Source organism: Amphibalanus amphitrite, unplaced genomic scaffold, assembly GCF_019059575.1.
Source record: "Amphibalanus amphitrite isolate SeventyFive unplaced genomic scaffold, NRLGWU_Aamphi_draft 000211F_arrow, whole genome shotgun sequence".
Lineage (NCBI taxonomy): Eukaryota > Metazoa > Arthropoda > Thecostraca > Balanomorpha > Balanidae > Amphibalanus > Amphibalanus amphitrite.
The window spans coordinates 773094-792731 of NW_024881706.1; the positions used below are offsets into that span (position 1 = coordinate 773094).

Genomic DNA, 19638 nt, shown 5'->3' on the forward strand with positions numbered 1-19638 from the left:
TGACCTAGGTCAATGAAATTTGGTCACAAGGTAGTTCCCGGGTGGGGCTATCGAACGCCGTTTGAATTCTGAAAATCAGCCGGTAAATTTCCGAGATCTTGGGGGGGGGGGGGGCGAAACGCCCCCCCCCCTACGGGTGGTAGGGTCTGCGGACAGCTCTACAGGGTGCGGGTTAAGCTTACAGTTAAATTTTACCTTATCTATGAAGTTTTGTTTCAATTCATTTGTACCTTACCACTGTTGTGGGATTATCCATAAAGATAATATAATAGCAATTAAATAAGCAATATTTGCAAAGCTGAGCTCAAACACTTTTACTAGCTAACCTCAATGAAGGCTCTTATTCACACATCTGAATCAGAGAGCCAGGCATTAGCATCATTGTCGCATGCAACACACCAGCTCATTGACATGCAATACCATGTGGCAGCCATCACACAAGATGTAAATAGGCATAGAACACAATGCTTCAAAATTTAAATTAATTACTGACATCAACATCGATCCTGCAATATCAATTATGTTTCTGGGATAAGTGTTCATAAGGCATAATTCTTATTTTAGAGTTGGTGACACCAGTACACAGAAGATTTAAGCAAGATAAGGACGAGTATATGGCAGTGCTTTTTGCAACCTGTTTGGGTGGATGGATGGACTGGGCTTGAAACAAGGTTGATCAGCTAAGGACAGGTTCATCATGATTTCGTTTGGTGCTGATATCAGAAAAGAAACTCAAATATGAATGAGCTAGCATTTAGCAAGTCACACAATTGTCACTGTTGTGATCAATTATTATTATAATCTTCTTTTGAACATAAATGTATATATTGTTAAGCTGGGAGGGTTTGATAGTGATCTCTGTTGTTATTTCTCATCCACACTATATTTAAGTTCTTGTTAAGACGTGCTGTCATGACGAGCATTTTTTGCATACATTTTCCTGATTCTTTTTAGAGAAAGATCTGACAGTTGTGTTTCTGGCTCTGACAGGACCGCTGCCTGGTGGCAGCTGTGAGCTAAGCTGAGCTGAACAGAGCCAGCTAAGCCAGCCGCCATGTCGGAGCCGCGGCCCAGCGTGTCGCCCAGTCCGGTGCCGCGCACCTCCTCGCCAATGGGTCCGCCGCGCGCGCCGTCACCCATGGCAATGGCGCACGGCGCGCCGCCGGCCGGGCCGCCGGCCGGGCCGCCGGCCATGGGACCGCCTCACCACGGGCCGGGTCAGCCGCCGTACGCGCCGCCCGGCGCCGGCCAGCCGCCGCCGCCGCACCACTGGCAGCCGCCGCCGGCCGGCGCCGGCGCGCCACCGCACCCGCCGCCGGAGGGCGCGTACAGTGCAGGCGGCGGTCCGCCGGGAGCGCCGCCCGGCGGACCCCCGGGCGGCGCGCCGCCGCCGGCCGCCGGTGCTCCCGAGTACGGCCTGAACGCGCTGCAGGCGGCCATCACCAGCATGGAGGAGAAGGGACTGCAGGACGACGCGCGCTACAGCCAGCTGCTGGCTATCCGCGCCAAACACCAACAGGTTAGAACGGTAGCTGCTCCCGACCGGCTCCCGCCCCCGGGTCCGACTGTTCAGTAGCGGGAGTAGCGTGGTGTGATTCTTTATATGCAACGCATATTTTTTTTTTCATTTTACTCGGTTTCTTTTCGTCCCATCAATAAGTTTGATATTCCTGTCAGCCGTCGGAAATGTACCGTTCTGTTGTCTTCTGTGCTTCTTTTGCCATTAAGTAGGTATCTGTTTCTCTTCGCACACAGGCAGCTGGCTACCGGCACCCGAGTCAGATGAACGGGCCTCGGCCGCCGCCGCCGGGTGCTGAGCGGCCCGGACCGCCCGGCCCCCCTCCGCCGGGCCAGCCGGGAGCGCCGCCCGGCCCGCCCGGACCGCCGCCCGGCAGCATGTTCCAACAGCAGCAGCTGCAACAGCTGAAAGCGCAGATCATGGCCTACCGGCTGCTCGCTCGTAACCAGCCCATTCCGACCAACTACCTGAACCTCGCAATCGCAGGTGCGTTCCAGCAATGCTTGGTCGACAGATGTATTTTTAATCTTCATATCGTGTATATGTTTCTAGTTTGAATGCTATCAATATGACGTGACACACGGCATGCGACTGCACCCTGACTTTTAGAAATAATCAGGTATTATTTTCTTTTCCAACAGGACGTCTTGCATGAACAAAGGCGGATCAATGTTTCAAATAGTCTTAAGGTGCTATTTTATTATATGATTGTTTTGAATTGTGTTTGGTAAACATGCCATCTGTAGATCTTCGTTGTTGCATATTGTTTGTGTTTGAGTTACAAAGCGTTGCCTGGAGCTGGATCGCTGCATGTCATTATTAACCAATGTGTGTTGTGCCTCAGGTAAGCGGCCGGACGCGCCGCCACCGCCGCCACCGTTCAGCCAGAGCCAGCCGTCGGCTCCGGCGGCGGCCCCGGCGGCGCCACCGACCGCCGAGGGCCAGCCTCCGGCGCGCACCCCGCCGCCGGGCCACGCCGCGCCGGCCGGACCGCCGCCACCCGGCCAGGGCGCCCCGCGGCCGCCGGCGCCGCCCACCTCGGCCCCGGCGCCGTCCCCGGCCGCTGCCGCCGCGCCGTCGCCGGCGGCGGCCGCGGCCCCGGCGCCGGCGCCGAGTCCAGCGGTGCCGCCTGCTGCGCCCGCCGCTCCGGCCCCGGCCCAGCCGCCGGCGGCGCAGCCCGGCGCCGTGCTGCAACAGGCCAAACAGAACAAGGTGAGATGACGGGTAGGCTGGGGTTGCCAATAGAAGTGTCAGGGGTTGTCGTTCTCGTCCATTCCTGGCTGATTCTTGCGTGCGTTTTCTTGGATGTTTGAGTTAGATACTTTCAATTTCTGGCGTCGTATCTAATTGTAGTACGTTTTTTCATTTGCTTTACCCCGTCTCTGACCGATGGTAGGCTTGACACGCCCATCCGACTTGAAGCCGGCTGTACTCCGGCCTTACCTTCTCCTCCCCCCCTCTAGGTGACCCCATCCCACCCCTCTCTGCTGACCCCACCGTCCCTCGCTCCGTGCAGGTGACGCCGCTGCAGAAGCCGGCCGGCCTGGACCCGCTGGTGCTGCTCAAAGAGCGCGAGAACCGGCTGGTGACGCGCATCTCGCACCGGATCGACGAGCTGAGCGGCCTGCCGGCCACGATGGCCGAGGACGTGCGGCTGCGCTCGCAGATCGAGCTGCGCGCCCTCCGGCTGCTCAACTTCCAGCGACAGCTGCGCAGGGAGGTCGGTAGTCCGCACTGACAGCGTGGGCGGCAGTGGCGCTGTGCGGGAGCTGGCTGTGCGAGCTGGCTGGTTGGGCCGCTGGTTGGGCGCTTTATTAGGCATTCTCATCATATAAGATGTATCTCCAAATAATGTTTACAGTGAGGGTGATGTTATTCTACATTTTTCATATAGTTAATTTAAGTTACTGTATGCTGGCACATAGGCATAATAGTTAATTGATCAACACGAACTAGCGCCCTTTTATTTGATGTACAAATGCTCGCTTCGAGAGCAGCTTGGGTCCAAAACTACGCCCCTCCCTCTGGCAGCAGCTCTAATGCCGCGTCTGACCTAGATTGGTGCTCCCCGTGACCCCAGGTATTGGAGATGACACGAAGAGACACCAGTCTGGAGACAGCACTACACGTGACCGCCTACAAACGCAAGAAGCGCCAGGGCCTGCGTGAGGCCCGTATCACAGAGAAACTGGAGAAACAGCAGCGCTACGAGGCCGAAAAGAAGAAACGGCAGAAGCACATGGTAAGGCAATATTATATCGGAGCAGGAAGGACGCATTGGAGTTTGAGTTTCATTTGCTCCACGTTTATTTGTACTACACCTTGCCATTAATACTCATTCATCACCAACTCGTTATCATAAGGATGTCTTAGGTATATATTATATAATATGCATCTGCATTCTGCATACATAGTCAATTTTAGACGAGGTCAATTCACAATTGCATGCCCACTAACATGTCGGTGTCCCCCTCTCCCTCCCCCCCCCCCGATGCTCCTCTCTGTCCCCTGACGTGCCTCTGTGCACTCTCCAATATCTCTGTCACTCTCCCTGAGGTGTGTCTACTCTCCCCTCCGCAGGAGTATCTTGCTGCGGTGCTGCAGCACGGCAAGGAGCTGCGCGAGTTCCACAAGGCCGGCCAGCTGCGACTGCAGAAGCTGAACCGCGCCGTCCAGGTACACCACGCCAACACGGAGCGCGAGAAACAGAAGGAGCAGGAGCGTATCGAGAAGGAGCGCATGCGCCGCCTGATGGCTGAGGACGAGGAGGGCTACCGCAAGCTGATCGACCAGAAGAAGGACAAACGGCTGGCGCTGCTGCTGCAGCAGACCGACGAGTACATCGCCAACCTCACAGAGATGGTCAAACAGCATAAGGTAGGTCGGACTGGCCACTGGATGAGAGAGGTGTATGGGAGGGGCGGCAGCAGTGTTGGGCAGCTGGGCCCTGTTTCACGGCACTGTGCTACAGCACGCTACGCGTAGCGGTGTATTGGGTTTCCATGGAAACATCAACAAACTCGGACGCTCGCAACGCTGAAGGGTTGAGGCTAATTCCGCACCAATACACCGTTAGGCGTAGTGCACTGTAGCGGCGTACCCGTGGAACAGGGCCCAGGAGTGTCACATATTCGATTTTCGGGAGGATCAGCCTGCTTAGAGGTCAGACTTTGCTGAAGTTAGGTCAGAGTGGTTTGGTCGATGGTAAAGCTTGTCTGGGATCAGGCTGGCTAGGCTGTCGCCAGTTTCCTCTCAGTCAAGCGATACTGAGAGGTCACCACATCACCCAGGGTTGGCTGCGGAACGAGACGTGGCAGCCGGACTAGATGGGATGTGGGACAGCCGAGGATGGGTATGATTTACTTCAAGATCATTACGATGGCTGTAGATGATAATGAAATGAATGCATCAAGCATGGGCTAACGAATGACAATGTGTGAATATGTGTTGGATAAATAGCAAAGGCCTAACAACGATATGGATGTTGTTTTTAGAGCTGCTGTTGTATTGGTGGTATTCTGAATTTTAACATCGACTGCGTCCCGCCCTGATCATCACCGCCGCGTCCCCCGCAGGAGGAGCTGAAACAGAAGAAGCGCGAGCACGCCAAGAGCGGCGACGATGACCCGGAGCACCGGCGTGTCTGCGTCACCAACACAGAGAGCGGGATGACGCTGGCTGGAGAGGATGCGCCGCTCGCCTCTGAGCTGCAGGTCGGTCAGGTCGACTCACGAGAGGGGCAGGGCGGGAGGAGCGGTGGGCGAGGCGTACCAAATGACACGCGATAGGCCAGGGGGGGGGGGGATTTGAAGTTAGAACGTTACAGATGTGTCTCATCTCATCTGCGGGCCGTTAGTGAGGGAGATAGGACGTGATGGTGTCGGTGATAAATCGATTGTTATGCGCGCGGCAAACCGCAGAATGCATGCATGCGACTTTTTGTGAGTGCATTTTTGGAGGAGAGTAGCTTGACTTGGATGGGATTCGGCCTATACCTCGGCACTCTCCTTTCAGTCAAGCGACATTATATTTAGCTGCTCCTGCCAGTACCTCTGGGGGCCGGAATGGCCCAGAGGTATAAGGAATAGCGCACATCTTCCTATTTCCATCTAATGTAGCTCAAAACCGGGATCATTGTCTACAACGTCGGTGAATTCCACCGCTAATGAATAATAGCTAATTAGCGAGCGAGACAGGCATTGATTGGGTTTAAACATACCACGTCGACAGACTGAGGCCACACTGACACCTCTCGCGCCCTGTGCACGTGGGTGACGGCGGTGATGGACGCACCGTGACACCCTACCCTGGCCACCAGGCCTGGTTAGAGCAACAGCCGGGTATGACGTGGCGGTGGTCATATACTATGTTACATTCTGACTTAACTTAGTCCTCACCAGGCGCCCTGGCTGGAGGCCCACCCCGGCTGGGTGGCGGACTGAGCTTCCACTGACACCCCCCCCCCCTGTCCACCAGGCCTGGCTGGAGGCCCACCCGTGCTGGGTGGCGGACTGAGCTCCCACTGACACCCCCCCACCCCCCCCCCCCCCCCCCCCCGCCCACCCCGTCCACCAGACCTGGCTGGAGGCCCACCCGGGCTGGGTGGCGGACTGAGCTCCCACTAACACCGCTCCCTGTCCACCAGGCCTGGCTGGAGGCCCACCCGGGCTGGGTGGCGGACTGAGCTCCCACTAACACCCCCCTGTCCACCAGGCCTGGCTGGAGGCCCACCCGGGCTGGGTGGCCGCGCCCGACGAGGACGAGGAGATGGAAGTCGACCAGGAGTCGGAGCGGCCGCCCAGGTCGGCCAAGGAGCTCGCCGAACTGAGCGAGGAGGAGCGCACGCAGACCGTCATCGCCAAGGCCAAGACCGAGGACGACGAGTACAAGAAGATGGGCGAGGCCAACTACTACAGGTCAGAGACGCGCGGCGACGAGGTGTAGAGCTGCTTGGTCGCCGCGTGATGGTTGCCAGATCACCGGTGATGGTTACCAGATCACCGGCGGTAGCTGTATTGGAAAAGTTGATGGATGACCTACAAAAACCGTATGTCTCGGGGCTTTTGAACGACCTGTGTCCCTCATCAAGCTCACATGATAGCGTTGTGTTATTACTACGGATTCATTCGCCGGGTACTTCGCCATCGTCCTGTATGTCACCTTGCTGACTCGTATCGTTCCGTTTTCCAGCATCGCCCACGCCATTCACGAGACTGTGACGGAGCAGGCATCCATCATGGTTAACGGAAAGCTGAAGGAGTACCAGATCAAGGGACTCGAGTGGCTCGTGTCGCTCTACAACAACAATCTCAACGGTATGTGGGCCATTAATTGCTGTTCGGGCAAAGTTTGGGGCTTTTAATGATGATGAAATGATAAGCAACAACGGCAAATGTGTGTTATTTGTTTAAATCACGAAGTTATTCTGCGTGTATTATTGCTTGTTGAAGAAGGTTGACTTGGATGGGATTGGGCCTACGCCTCGGCTCTCTCCTTTCAGTCAAGCGACATTACACCTAGCTACGCTTGCCAGTGCCTCTGTTAACTGTGTGACGCAGGGGTATAAGGATTAGCGCACAGTTGAACGCAAAAAAAATAATACAATGGTGAAAACGTCTAATCAATTATGCTGAAACGCTCCTATGGCTATAGATGAAAAATACGTGCGCACTGCGCATTGCAAGCGCACGTATTTTTTCATTTTCGTATTCCTGCGCAATGCGCCGTTCCTGCGCATTGCGCAGGAACGGCGTCTTCTGCCCTCTGAAGTCTGACCCGCTTTATCTCACGTGTTTTCGGACAGGTATTCTGGCCGACGAGATGGGTCTGGGTAAGACGATTCAGACGATCGCGCTCGTCACCTACCTGATGGAGGTAAAAAAGGTGAACGGGCCGTACCTCATCATTCTACCGCTCTCCACCCTCTCCAACTGGGTGCTCGAGTTCGAGAAGTGGGCGCCCTCGGTGCGCGTGGTGGCCTACAAGGGCTCGCCGTCGGCCCGCCGCGCCATCCAGAACCAGATGCGCGCGGCAAAGTTCAACGTGCTGCTCACCACCTACGAGTACATCATCAGAGACAAGGCGGCTCTCTCCAAGGTAATGGTCGCTGCCGCGGTCGGGTGGGGCCAGCGCCTTGCGTTAGGGCCGATATTTATGCAATGAATTTTGTGTTGTTTGTCATGCATGTGGGATATTTGTGGTCAGATCGTTACTTGGCAATATCAACTTGACTTGGATGGGATACCGCCTATCCTTCGGTTGTATCGCTTCAGTCAAGCGACACCAATGTTTTGCCATGCCTGCCAGTGCCTGTGAGTGGACCATGACTCGGAGGCATAAGGCTGTAGCGAACAGTTAATACAACTTCGTCTTCGATGTTTGAATGGGAAAGCTGATTCATCAACTGTGCATTGGTAAACCTGACCCAACTACAAATTCTATGGTATAGCCGGACTTAGCGTGTCGTTAATTGCCGCTATTTTTTATTTTTTGCTTGCATGCAGCCCATCGCTGTTAGCGTCCTAGTTACCTTGCCATTACGTCATGACGTCTCAGCGATCTCACTAACCCGTCTCCTGACCTCCAGAACCGGTGGAAGTACATGATCATCGACGAGGGTCACCGAATGAAGAACCACCACTGCAAGCTGACGTCGGTGCTGAACACGTTCTACGCGGCGCCGCACCGGCTCCTGCTCACCGGCACGCCGCTGCAGAACAAGCTGCCCGAGCTGTGGTCGCTGCTCAACTTCCTGCTGCCCTCCATCTTCAAGGCGGTGTCTACCTTCGAGCAGTGGTTCAACGCGCCGTTTGCCACCGCTGGAGAGAAGGTACGGCTCCTTGACGGCCGGGGCGGGGACGGGTGAGGGGTAGGGGTGAGTGTTTGTTCAGAGCTGACGCTGAGTAACGACTGCTTAAGTTTTGTTGGTATTCCAGCCCACTCACATGTTTGATGATGGTGTCTCTGCATCGTAGAGTGTTTGGGAAGCTGAATGTCAGGCCGGGAAAATGTCCTGCTCGTCAGAGTAGTCAGGCTGAGCGTGGTCGACCTGCGCTCCGCCGTCTCAGACGAGCCACATTAGGGACCGCAGTGTTCTCACTCGGCAGTGTCACCCACCAGAGGTCGGCGCCGCCGACTGGTGCACCGACCGATAAGATGTGACATCCATAGACTGACTGCGGCCACTCTGCTTACTACCTCGACTACCTCGAGGCCGCGATATTGCCGCAGGACTGCTTCTAGTCTGACCAATCAGTTCCATCAGCAGACAGGGTTGTTTGTGCTCCCGTGTAGCGCCACTCGGGCGCGCTCTTCATTCTGATCCCCGTCCGCTGTCGCCGCAAATAGTGTTATATGCCCGTGCAACGCCGCTCAGTCGTCCGCTCTGACTTTCCGTTCCGTGCCTCCGCAGGTGGAGCTAAATGAGGAGGAGACGATTCTCATCATCCGCCGTCTGCACAAGGTGCTGCGGCCGTTCCTGCTCCGGAGGCTCAAAAAGGAGGTCGAGTCACAGCTACCCGACAAGGTACGTTTACGACTTACGGCCGCCGCACTGTGGTTATAGGACACGGCTTGACTTGGATGGGATTCGACCGTTACATAGGCCGTCTCCTTTCAGTCAAGCGATATCAAATTTAGCTGCTCCTGCCAGTACCTCTGATTGGTTTAATATCTCTGGGGTATAAGGAATAGCTCACATATTCATCCAGGCTGCTAAGTAAAAAAAAAAACTTCCAAACGGGATGCACAGTACCCTGCTAAATGTGCTACTTGTCATTCTTCTCGTAAGCCAATGTGTAAAGTAGCTGTCGTTTTACGTGGACAATTTTGTTATCGCGCTATTAACGAGCCTATCTAGCTCATCCCCCGGTGCCATTTTACCATAATCTCGCCTTTTCATCTGTTCAGGTGGAGTACATCATCAAGTGCGAGATGTCGGCGCTGCAGCGTCTGCTCTACCGACACATGCAGAGCAAGGGCATCATGCTGACGGACGGCAAGGGCAGCGGCGCCGGCCGCGGCGGCTCCAAGGCGCTCATGAACACCATCATGCAGCTGAGGAAGCTCTGCAACCACCCGTTCATGTTCCAGCACATCGAGGAGGCGTACTGCGCGCACGTCGGCATGCCCGGCGGCATGGTCACCGGGTCAGTCGCCGTGCCGTGCCGGGGGGGGGGGGGGGTTGTGGTCACCGGGTCAGTCGCTGTGCCGCTCCGGGGGGGGGGGGGGGATGTGGTTATAGGGCCAGTTGCCTTTCTACTGGGAGGAGGGGGGGGGGAAGGATTGGAAGAACAAGGAGAAATGGATGGGAATAGTTTTTTATTGTATTTTCAATCAAACTCGTTGAATAAGTGTTAAAGTTGACTAGAATATAGCGACGATTGCTAACAAAGGCTAAGCTTGACTTGGATGGGATTCGGCTCATATCTCGGCCGTCTCCTTTCAGCCAAGCGATATTATATTTAGCTGTTCCTGCCAGTACCTCTGAAGGCCAGAAAGGCCCGGGGGTATAAGGAATAGCGCACATTTTCGTCAGATCAGATGGACATGTCATTGTCAGATGGCAACTCAAATTTATGTAGCTGCTCGCTTTCTCTGTCCTTCCTTAGTGTTTGCGCAACTTCAATTACCGCTTTCTCTGTCCTTCCTTAGTGTTTGCGCAACTTCAATTACAACTGCGTTTTGTGCGTGGTCGCGTTATTATGCCATTGTATGATAGCCAGTCCGCTGCACCGCATCCTACTTCCATAGCCACGAGTCTGACCGGACTGTAGCCTGACATTTTGTCGGCTGCTCCGTATAATGACTTATTAGCACCGCCCATCCTCTGTAACACAGCTCTGACCGATGTCTCTAGACTCTAGTCTCCCCGTCACAGCCCTGATACATATTTCTGCCTGTCACACCCCTGATCTATAACTAATGTCTCTCTCCCTCTGTTACAGCCCGGACTTGTTCCGTGCGTCCGGCAAGTTTGAGCTGCTGGACCGGATCCTGCCCAAGCTGAAACACTGCGGCCACCGGGTGCTGCTCTTCTGTCAGATGACCCAGCTGATGACTATCATGGAGGACTACCTCAACTACAAGGGATACAAGTGAGTGATCAAGCACACTACACTTTCACATGCAGGCTGTTTTAGATAGTTTATGCCCAGGCAGTGGCGGTCGCAGGGGGGGGGGGGCCATCAGGGCCATGGCCCCCCCCAAAGGCAAATCAGGGGGGGCCATCATATCATTTGGCCCCCCCCCAAACAACCGATGGGCCCCCATGGCCGTATGGGGCCCTGGCCCGTATTCGATTGTCACGAGGCTCGAGAAACCCACGCCAGCTATTAACAGCTCTCATACCAGTCTTTGAGGGTCCTACACGGACCTCTGAGGGCCCTTCAGTGGCGGTCATGCGTCCACATTGACTGCTGAGGACCCACATTGACCTCTGAGGGCCCTCCACTGGCCTTTGAGGGCCCCTAAACCGGCCTTAGGGGCCCAACCGGCGTCTGAGAGTCTCACACCGGCATCTGGTGGCCTCATTTCTGTCTCTCGAGTCCCAAGACCAGCCTTTAATAATTGTCTCTGAGGGCCCTGCGCTGGATTCTGAAGACCCGATGTCGGCCTCTAAGAGCCCGCATCGGCCTCTGGGGGCCATCTTGGCCTTTGAGGGCCCTCCGCTGGTTTCTGGGTTCCAATGCCGGCCCATGCCGGCCTTTTAGGGCCCCAAACTGACCTCTAAGGGCCCATGCTGGCCTGTAAGGACCCACATTAGCCTCTGAGGGCCCCCGCACTGGATTCTGAAGACCCAATGCCGGCCGACCTGCATCGGCGTCTGAGGGCCCATCTTGGCCTTTGAGGGCCCACCTTGGCCTTTGAGGGCCCTCCGCTGGCCTCTGGGGTCCAATGCCGGCCCATGCCGGTCTTTTAGGGCCCCACACTGACCTCTGAGGGCCCCATGCTGGCCTGTAAGGACACACATTAGTCTCTATGGGCCCCGCACTGAATTCTGAAGACCCGATGCCGGCCTCTAAGGGCCCGCATCGGCCTCTGAGGGCCCATCTTGACCTTCGAGGGCCCTCTACTGGCCTCTGGGGTCCAACGCCGGCCAATGCCAGTCTTTTAGGGTCCCATTCTGACCTCTGAGGGCCCCATGCTGGCCTGTAAGGGCCCACATTAGCCTCTGAGGGCCCTCCCCCGCACTGAATTCTGAAGACCCGATGCCGGCCTCTAAGGGTCAGCATCGGCTTCTGAGGGCCCATCGTGGCCTATGAGGGCCTTCTGTCTGGGGTCCAACGCCGGCCTATGCCGGTCTTCTAGGGCCCCACACTGACCTCTGAGGGCCCGTGCTGGCCTGTAAGGACCCACCTTAGCCTCTGAGGGCCCCGCACGAGCTTCTGAAGACCCGATGCCGGCCTCTAAGGGCCCGCATCGGCCTCTGAGAGCCCATCTTGGCCTTTGAGGGCCCTCTACTGGCCTCTGGGTCCAACGCCGGCTCATGTCGGTCTTTTAGGGCCCCCACGCTAACCTCTGTGGGCTCCATGCTGGCCTGTAAGGGCCCACATTGGCCTCTGAGTGCCCAATTCGGTCTCTGATGGTCTCAAACTGCCCTTTGCAGGCCCTGTACTGGCCCCTAAGGGCCCAAACCAGCCTTTAAAAGTCCCACATCGGCCTCTGATGGTCCCATTTCTGTCTCTGGGACCCAAACTGACCCTTATGTGCCTCTGAGGGCCCCGTACTGGCTTCTGAAGGATCGATGCCGGCTTCTGAAGACCCATTACGGTCTTTAAGTGCCTCATACCGACACCTGAGGCACCACACTAGCCTCTGAGGGGCCCCAAACTGGCCTATGAGGTCTCTACACCGGCCAATGATGGCCCTGTTATGTTCTCTGGGGGTCTCATGCCCTACCTTCGGGGGTCATGCACTTGCCTCTGAAGGCTCACATCAGCCTCTAGGGCCCTACCTGGGCCTTTGAGGCCCTTCGCTGACCCTTGGGTCCAACGCCTGCCTCTGGGGGGTCTGACACCGTACTCTAAGGGCCCCATTGCAGCCTCTAGGCGATAGGTATCGCCGAAGCGCTATCGATGGGCCCATAAGTGTAGGAACCATGGGTGCAGTGGGCGCAGTTGCACCAACAATAATTCTGCAGTGAGTGCAGACAATGTATTCTGCATCCACAACAATCTGGAACAAAACCCCCTGTTCTCAGCAACACTACTTTCCATGCAGCACGACAAATTTAGGATATTTTGCCCACTAACCATCTTTCGAAGCATTTGCTACTGTTATGATCTTCAAAACTTACATTTGTGCCCAAGTAAAAAAAAAAAAGATGAAACGGAACACATGTGATTGAACAGTGAACAGATACCGATGACCCACTGTCAAAAGTTTTAGCACGATGATCTTAGAAAATGGCAAAGTTAGCCGCCTAAGCTGCCTTTAATTTTGCAGTAATCCATTCACAGTTGCGTGAATTATTGACAATATCAATGCTTCAAAATGCACTTATCGGTACCTTTTCGACATGGTACAACCTCAAAGCTCGCATTTGAGCCTCCGCTCGGGTGCCGCTCCCTACCCCCCCCCCCCCCGCTTCACCGGCCATGGCCTGGATTTCTGCACCCGTGCACTACGCCCGTGGGCCCCTTTAAGCTAGCACCGGGCCCCCCGGGTCAGCGCAGGGGCCCCTTTGCCAAGTTGGCCCCCCCCCAAACTCCAAGTCTGCGACCGCCCCTGTGCCCAGGTATCGTAAAACTCAGCCATTTTCAATGCTAAGACAATTTTAAATTCTAACTAGCCTGTCTGAAGAATATTAGGCCACGACATGACATTTACCTGCCATTGATTCATGCAATTGGTCCGGATATCTCTGTCTTAAATTGCTGCAGCGCCGGTCGTTGTGACTCGCAGTGCCGACAGGTCTGACCCAACTCGCTGGGCCGTCGCCGAGTCTGACCCCTCTGCCCGCTCTCCGCCAGGTTCCTGCGACTGGACGGTACCACCAAGGCGGAGGAGCGCGGCGACCTGCTGAAAAAGTTCAACGAGCCCTCGTCCGAGTACTTCCTGTTCATGCTGTCCACCCGCGCCGGCGGTCTGGGTCTCAACCTGCAGGTGCGGGCGTCTGGTCGGGTGGTGGGGACAGATGGGATCTGGGTCTCAACCTGCAGGTACGGACGTGAGGTCGGATGGTGGGGACAGATGGGATCTGGGTCTCAACCTGCAGGTACGGACGTGAGGTCGGATGGTGGGGACAGACGCGGTCTGGGTCTCAACCTGCAGGTACGGACGTTGGGTCGGATGGCGGGGCTAAGGGGAAGGCGGTGCCGGCAGTATTGGGCCTTAACCTGCAGGTACGAACGTGAGGTCGGATGGTGGGGCTGGGTCGGGACTGTCGCATTACACCCGTGGCAGCCCACGGCTTGACTTGGATGGGATTCGGCTCATACCTCGGTCGTCTCCTTTCAGTCAAGCGATATTATATTTAGCTGCTCCTGCCAGTACCTCTGAAGGCCAAAACAGCCCAGAGGTATAAGGAATAGCGCACATATTTTACAACTTACCTGCTTTTTATGTAGGTAGTGCCTGTGCCGCGATGGAATTTCAGTAATTATACTCTAGGCTGAGGACTGGGCACACGTACGGCACCCAGTGACGGCTTTCTCGTCTGTGGAGGAGACAGACCTACGTGTCCTAGATGCACTGTCCCCTTATCGGTGAGGCATGTTCTACTGGACTGTCCTCAGCCTAATCGTGAAAGGGAAGCGCACTTCGGGGCTACACATCAGCTGACCATCCAAAACCTGCTAGGTAACGACTCGCACCCCCTGGACAGGGAAGCCCTATTTGCGTTCGTCAGAACCTCCGGACTCCGAGTAGTCTACTCTCACCAAGTTTCGTAGAACGCTTTCCTTACCGGAACTCCTGCCTCGCTGTCCTGCGAGGGTTGGCTTTTATCTTCGAGCACAATAGTTTCTAAACCCAGACCTAGTATATTGGACGTTAGCCCGAGCAACGCTTCTTGAGGGACTGTTGTCCCGTTCTTACCTCATTTTACTCGTGCTTTGAGAGAAAACTGCACATTGCTCACCATTGTTCAGCACGCCCACCTGCGCTTTAACCCGCGCGGGGCTGGGGGGGGGGGTAAATTTTACCCCCCCTCGCGAATTTTTGCGATATCTCAAAAACGGCGGCGCGCAGCGCCGCCAAACTTTCAGTACCTTTTCTTACATCAATTTGACACGTTGCCTGAAAATTTGAGCGAAATCCGTCGGAAAATTTTTGAGAAATTGACGTTTTAGTGACGTCATGTTCGCCATTTTCGCCTCAAAAACGGCAAAAGTTCAAACGCCGCTAACATCTTCATTTATAAAGGAATCGAGACGTAACAAAAAATGTTATACGTAATTTTACTTTGTCTATCAAATGGCTATCTTGGTTTTTTGAAAATTTTGGATTTTGGCCTAAATTTTTTCAAAAAACTGACTTTTGGGAAAATCATTATAAAATCCAAAATTTTGAGTCTATCGAAAAAACCGGAATATATGTCAGAGAAGTGGTCTACGTGCACCTACATACCAAATTTTAGAAGAATCGGTTCAAAAATGTGGGAGTTATTCAAAATTTTATGACGTCACGACACACAAATTTTTTGAAAAAATGACTTTTTTGGAAGTTCTAGACCTCGTACGGAAACAAAAATAGCACCATTCGATTCGCCGTGAAAAACTGCATCAGATAGACACCTTTTTAGGCCTTAACAACCAACTTCAAAATTTGACCTCACTTGACCTGACCTTGACCTGACCTCGACCTGAAATTCATCCAGAGGTGGTCCATATCACTTATTGAGTGTGCCTATTGAATTCTATGAGTAAAATGACCCATAAAACATGTGTCGCACATGCCCTTTTCTATAATATTTTGTTTTTTGGTGACCTGACCTGACCTGACCTGACCTTGACCTTGACCTCTGAATGATATTGTATGCAACGAATATTGTCTTGGTAGCCTAAGAACACGTTTTGGGCGATCAGTCTCAGTCCATGACTCCATTCTTCGGCAACTACGGTGCAAGGCCGATACTGTAGAAACTTGCAATTTGTACCCTTGACCTGACCTTGACCTTGACCTCAAACTTTAAATTAAGTACATGTTTTTAGTAGTTCGTGATGAGAGCTTTCGATTGGCGTTTGAATTTTCCAAATCGGACCATTAGTTCGGGAGATAACAGGGGGGGGGGGGTAAAATTTACCCCCCCCCCCAGCCCCGCGCGTTCGGCTGGAGACCCCAGCCCCGCGCGGGTTAAGACTGTTGTTAACTCGCTGTTCAGTTCTTGCCCCGCACCTCACGCAAGAAGATAAGTTACTGGCGTCATATAACCCTCAGAGGTTGGGCACGCCATCAAACCCTATCATCATCATCAGTAATCATACTCACTGACACTGACACTCTTGTGTTACTACCGACGGCACTACATTTCTCATCACTACCGGGATCACCCTTCTCCAAATGGTGTCCGTACTCCGTGCCACCACTGACCCTGCCCTCCCCTCCGGCAGACTGCGGACACGGTGGTGATTTTCGACTCGGACTGGAACCCGCACCAGGACCTGCAGGCGCAGGACCGCGCCCATCGTATCGGTCAGAAGAACGAGGTGCGCGTCATCCGACTGATGTCTGTTAACTCGGTGGAAGAGCGCATCCTCGCCGCCGCCAAGTGAGTACGACGGAGTCGTTAAACACGATTCAAGAGTTAAACAAGGCATAGCGATTATCTTTTTTTTCACGGCCCTGTGAATAAAGCCTGTCGATGTTTGGCCGTTTTTGTTGTTTTGGGCTTTGATGTGTTATGTAAATTTGCTTCAGTTATGACTCAACACCTCGTGGTCGGCAGTTGAACCTTCCTTGAAATGGTGGCCTCCCATCTCTGCTGTCGACTTATCGCCCCCTTTTCTTCCGTCAGGTACAAACTGAACATGGACGAGAAGGTTATCCAGGCGGGCAAGTTTGACCAGAAGTCGACGGGAACCGAGCGGCGACAGATGCTGCAGAGCATCCTCCAGGACGAGGATGTCGACGAAGAGGTAGGACTGAACGCTGCTCCCAACTCAGCATGCTCACAAGATCCGGTGTTTGTTAGAAACTGTTTGATCACCTAGATCCTTCTGAATGAGCAATGGTTCAGCAGCAGACTATGTAAAACAGCTCGGAGAACTCGGATGGGCTGCTCTGGTGTGGACAGGTGGTTGTTTTAGTGACGTGTGTTGGCGTTTCTCCCAGACACTGATTCTGTTCGCGTCTGCCGTCCCCAAGAGTCCGAGATCCGGACGAGGAGACGGTGAACCAGCAGATAACTTTTCCTCCCTGCCTGTCCCCAGGAGGAGAACGAGGTGCCAGACGAGGAGACGGTGAACCAGATGATCGCCCGTAGCGAGGAGGAGCTGCAGGTTTACCAGCAGCTCGATCTGGAGCGGCGCCGGGAGGAGGCCAAACTGGGCGCGGCGCGCAAACCGCGGCTCATCGAGGAGAACGAACTACCCGACTGGCTGCTCCGAGACGAGGCCGAGATTGACGAGCTGACCGCCGAGGAGGACAAGGAAGACCTGTTCGGCAGGGGCAGCCGCGCCAGGAAGGAGGTCGACTACTCCGACAGCCTCAACGACAGAGACTGGCTCAAGGCCATCGGCGTGAGTACTGCCGGGATAATCAGCAGGTAACAACTACAGTGATCTTGGAACGGCGGCGCTGAAACCCATCCGTGGTGCCTTTAAAGTTTAAAGTAAAGTAACGATGAACACGAGACTCAACCAGTCCCCCGGTTCACTCTTATCAGTGAACCGGGAGACTGCGCTGTTCGCTATCAAGTCCTGTTCTTTCACCCCGTTCCTCCCCCTTCCTCTACAGGCGGTGGATGACGAGGGGAACGAGATCCTCGAGGACGAGGAGGATGACGGCGGCAAGAAGCGCGGACGGCGCGGCGGCGCCTCCCGCTCCACCGGCGGACGGCGCCGCGACGACGACGACGCCAAGCGCAAGCGCGGCTCGCCCGGCGCCGTGCCGGCCCGGCTCAAACAGGGCATGAAGAACATCGTCCAGATGATCATCGACTACGTGGACGCTGACGGCCGGGTGCTCAGCGAGCCGTTCATGAAGCTGCCCTCGCGCAAGGACCTGCCCGACTACTACAAGGTCATCCGCAAGCCGGTCGACATCAAGAAGCTGCTGGCCAGGATCGACGAGGGCAAGGTAGGTTGACAGCCCTACTCATTTGAGATTGACATGGAGTTTTTTCTTTGACTGCCGTAATTTGGTCTTGATGGGTGCATTAATTTGCATTGATGGGTGCGTAGAGTGCGCTTTGTAACCATGCATTGTTAAGATTCTAATGGCTTAGTTTCCTTAAGCATTTGTGAGGCATATTGAAATAATCTTGCCGTATTTGTTAGTTGTCATACTTTCGCTTCTACCTGTCTGATTGGACATACTAGAGTCTGCACCAGTCTTCATGAAAAGTTCGCACACTGACGCCCCACCCCCGCTTTCCATTTCTAGTACGCCGATCTGGACGACCTGGAGGCCGACACGATCCTCATGTGCAAGAACGCGCAGGCCTACAACGAGGAGACGTCGCTCATCCACGAGGACAGCATCGTTCTGGAGCGCGTGTTCGCCAACGCGCGCGCCAAGGTGGAGGCCGAGCTGGAGGCGCAGTCTGAACAGCCCGACAACGGTGAGCTGAGGGCCGGGAAGGGGCGGGGCGGGAATACGGAGGGACGGAACGTGAGCGGGGCGGGAGGGGGAGGGAGGGACGGGCCGTGGGTTAGGCAGGACGACTCGGGCGAGGGCGGGCGAGCTGGAGCTCCGCCGCCGAATATTTTACGTGTAGGCATATTATTGTGTCGTATGTGGACCGTCTACCACCTCTTTCAGTTTAGTCCTAATTTCTTGGATGTCCTCAAAGGTAAGGAAAGGACGCGCAGATGGTGACTGATTGGCTGCGTAGATTGGTGAGCTGCGACTGGGGCCTTCTCGTCTCATATTCTCTGTTTTATCAACACATCGGTACTCTCCCACCAGACGATGCCGAGGAGGACGCCCAGCCGGACGGCGAGGCACCCTCCAAACGCAAGTCGCGAGGCAGGAGTAACGGCAGCAGCAAGAAGCGGCGTAAGCTGCGCATCGTCGACGATGACGACGACGACGACGACGAGGATGAGGAGACACGCGGCGAGGAGAACGAGGTACGTTGTTGTTGGTCTCCGCGGGGTCGTAGCCCAACGGCTTTCGGTGACCGAGGTAGCCGCGGTGGTCGGTCCGATGTCCGTGAAACTCTGGCGGAGGGGCCGTATTTAAGTCGGTCGTCGATAAATGTTTAGGAAGTGTTTGGAATCGCCGTCTCTTGCTTTTTTTTTGTATAAAACGCCGAGGCTCTTGTTTTCGCAATGTTCTGTGTTCTATCGAAGTGTTTATGCATACAATTCGTGTGAAGAATGCAGCACGTTCTAACGCTCTTTTTTTCTTCTTTTACAGTGAAAGCTGTCTCTTTAGAAGAGGTGAAGCCTGGCCTGATTTCTGTCGCCTTTTTCGGTGTAGTTTGTTCTCAGACCCCGGTCGGTAGGTACAATGGTGGCAGCAGGAACGTACTATGTTTCTCGACTCGATTCTGATAGTGTTATTCCCCTCCGCACATCAGGTATTTTTTATTTCGCTCGCATGTCCTGTGGTAGATAGGTAGGTAGGTGTCGCTGTCGCCAGCCGCTGGCTTCCATCAGTAATCGTGATGTTCTCTCTGACTGTGAACTGGATACCGCTCGCTCTCGATTGCATTATCAATATACTCGTACACCAAAGTCCTCGGCGTTTTACCTACGTTTATATATCACGAGCTCTCGATTGGGTCATCAGTGTACTCGTGCACCAAAGACGTCGGCGTTTACACATCACTGCCAACCAGCCAAATTGCAAGCCTTCAGGAAAAGCGGGCGTTTTAATCGCAACGCTTGCCTCCTGGCCGGTCTTATCGCGACTCAGCCGATTACTGACAACGAACTGAAAGTCAACGTTGCCCTCCCCCCCGGGATGGCGCGGCATCCGGTACAATATCCCTCACTCGCCACGAGGTGACT

General features: G+C 54.8%; 2 protein-coding genes across 2 annotated transcripts; both read left to right on the forward strand.

Annotated features, from left to right (window-relative positions):
- Positions 1-1447: 1447 nt before the first annotated feature.
- Positions 1448-2174, forward strand: LOC122385210 (actin cytoskeleton-regulatory complex protein PAN1-like). Its single transcript, XM_043373332.1, has 3 exons — positions 1448-1519; positions 1756-2005; positions 2161-2174. Exons 1-3 carry the CDS (start codon positions 1448-1450, stop codon positions 2172-2174), a joined length of 336 nt encoding a protein of 111 aa, XP_043229267.1.
- A 409-nt stretch (positions 2175-2583) lies between these two features.
- LOC122385189 (ATP-dependent helicase brm-like) lies at positions 2584-19362 on the forward strand. Its single transcript, XM_043373286.1, has 20 exons — positions 2584-2731; positions 3036-3239; positions 3600-3761; positions 4100-4396; positions 5095-5232; positions 6233-6435; positions 6710-6834; positions 7323-7615; positions 8106-8348; positions 8931-9044; positions 9428-9666; positions 10465-10614; positions 13492-13624; positions 16072-16229; positions 16476-16596; positions 16891-17199; positions 17417-17758; positions 18065-18242; positions 18590-18753; positions 19043-19362. Exons 2-20 carry the CDS (start codon positions 3156-3158, stop codon positions 19043-19045), a joined length of 3456 nt encoding a protein of 1151 aa, XP_043229221.1. The 5' UTR covers positions 2584-2731; positions 3036-3155; the 3' UTR covers positions 19046-19362.
- The last annotated feature ends 276 nt before the right edge of the window (positions 19363-19638 follow it).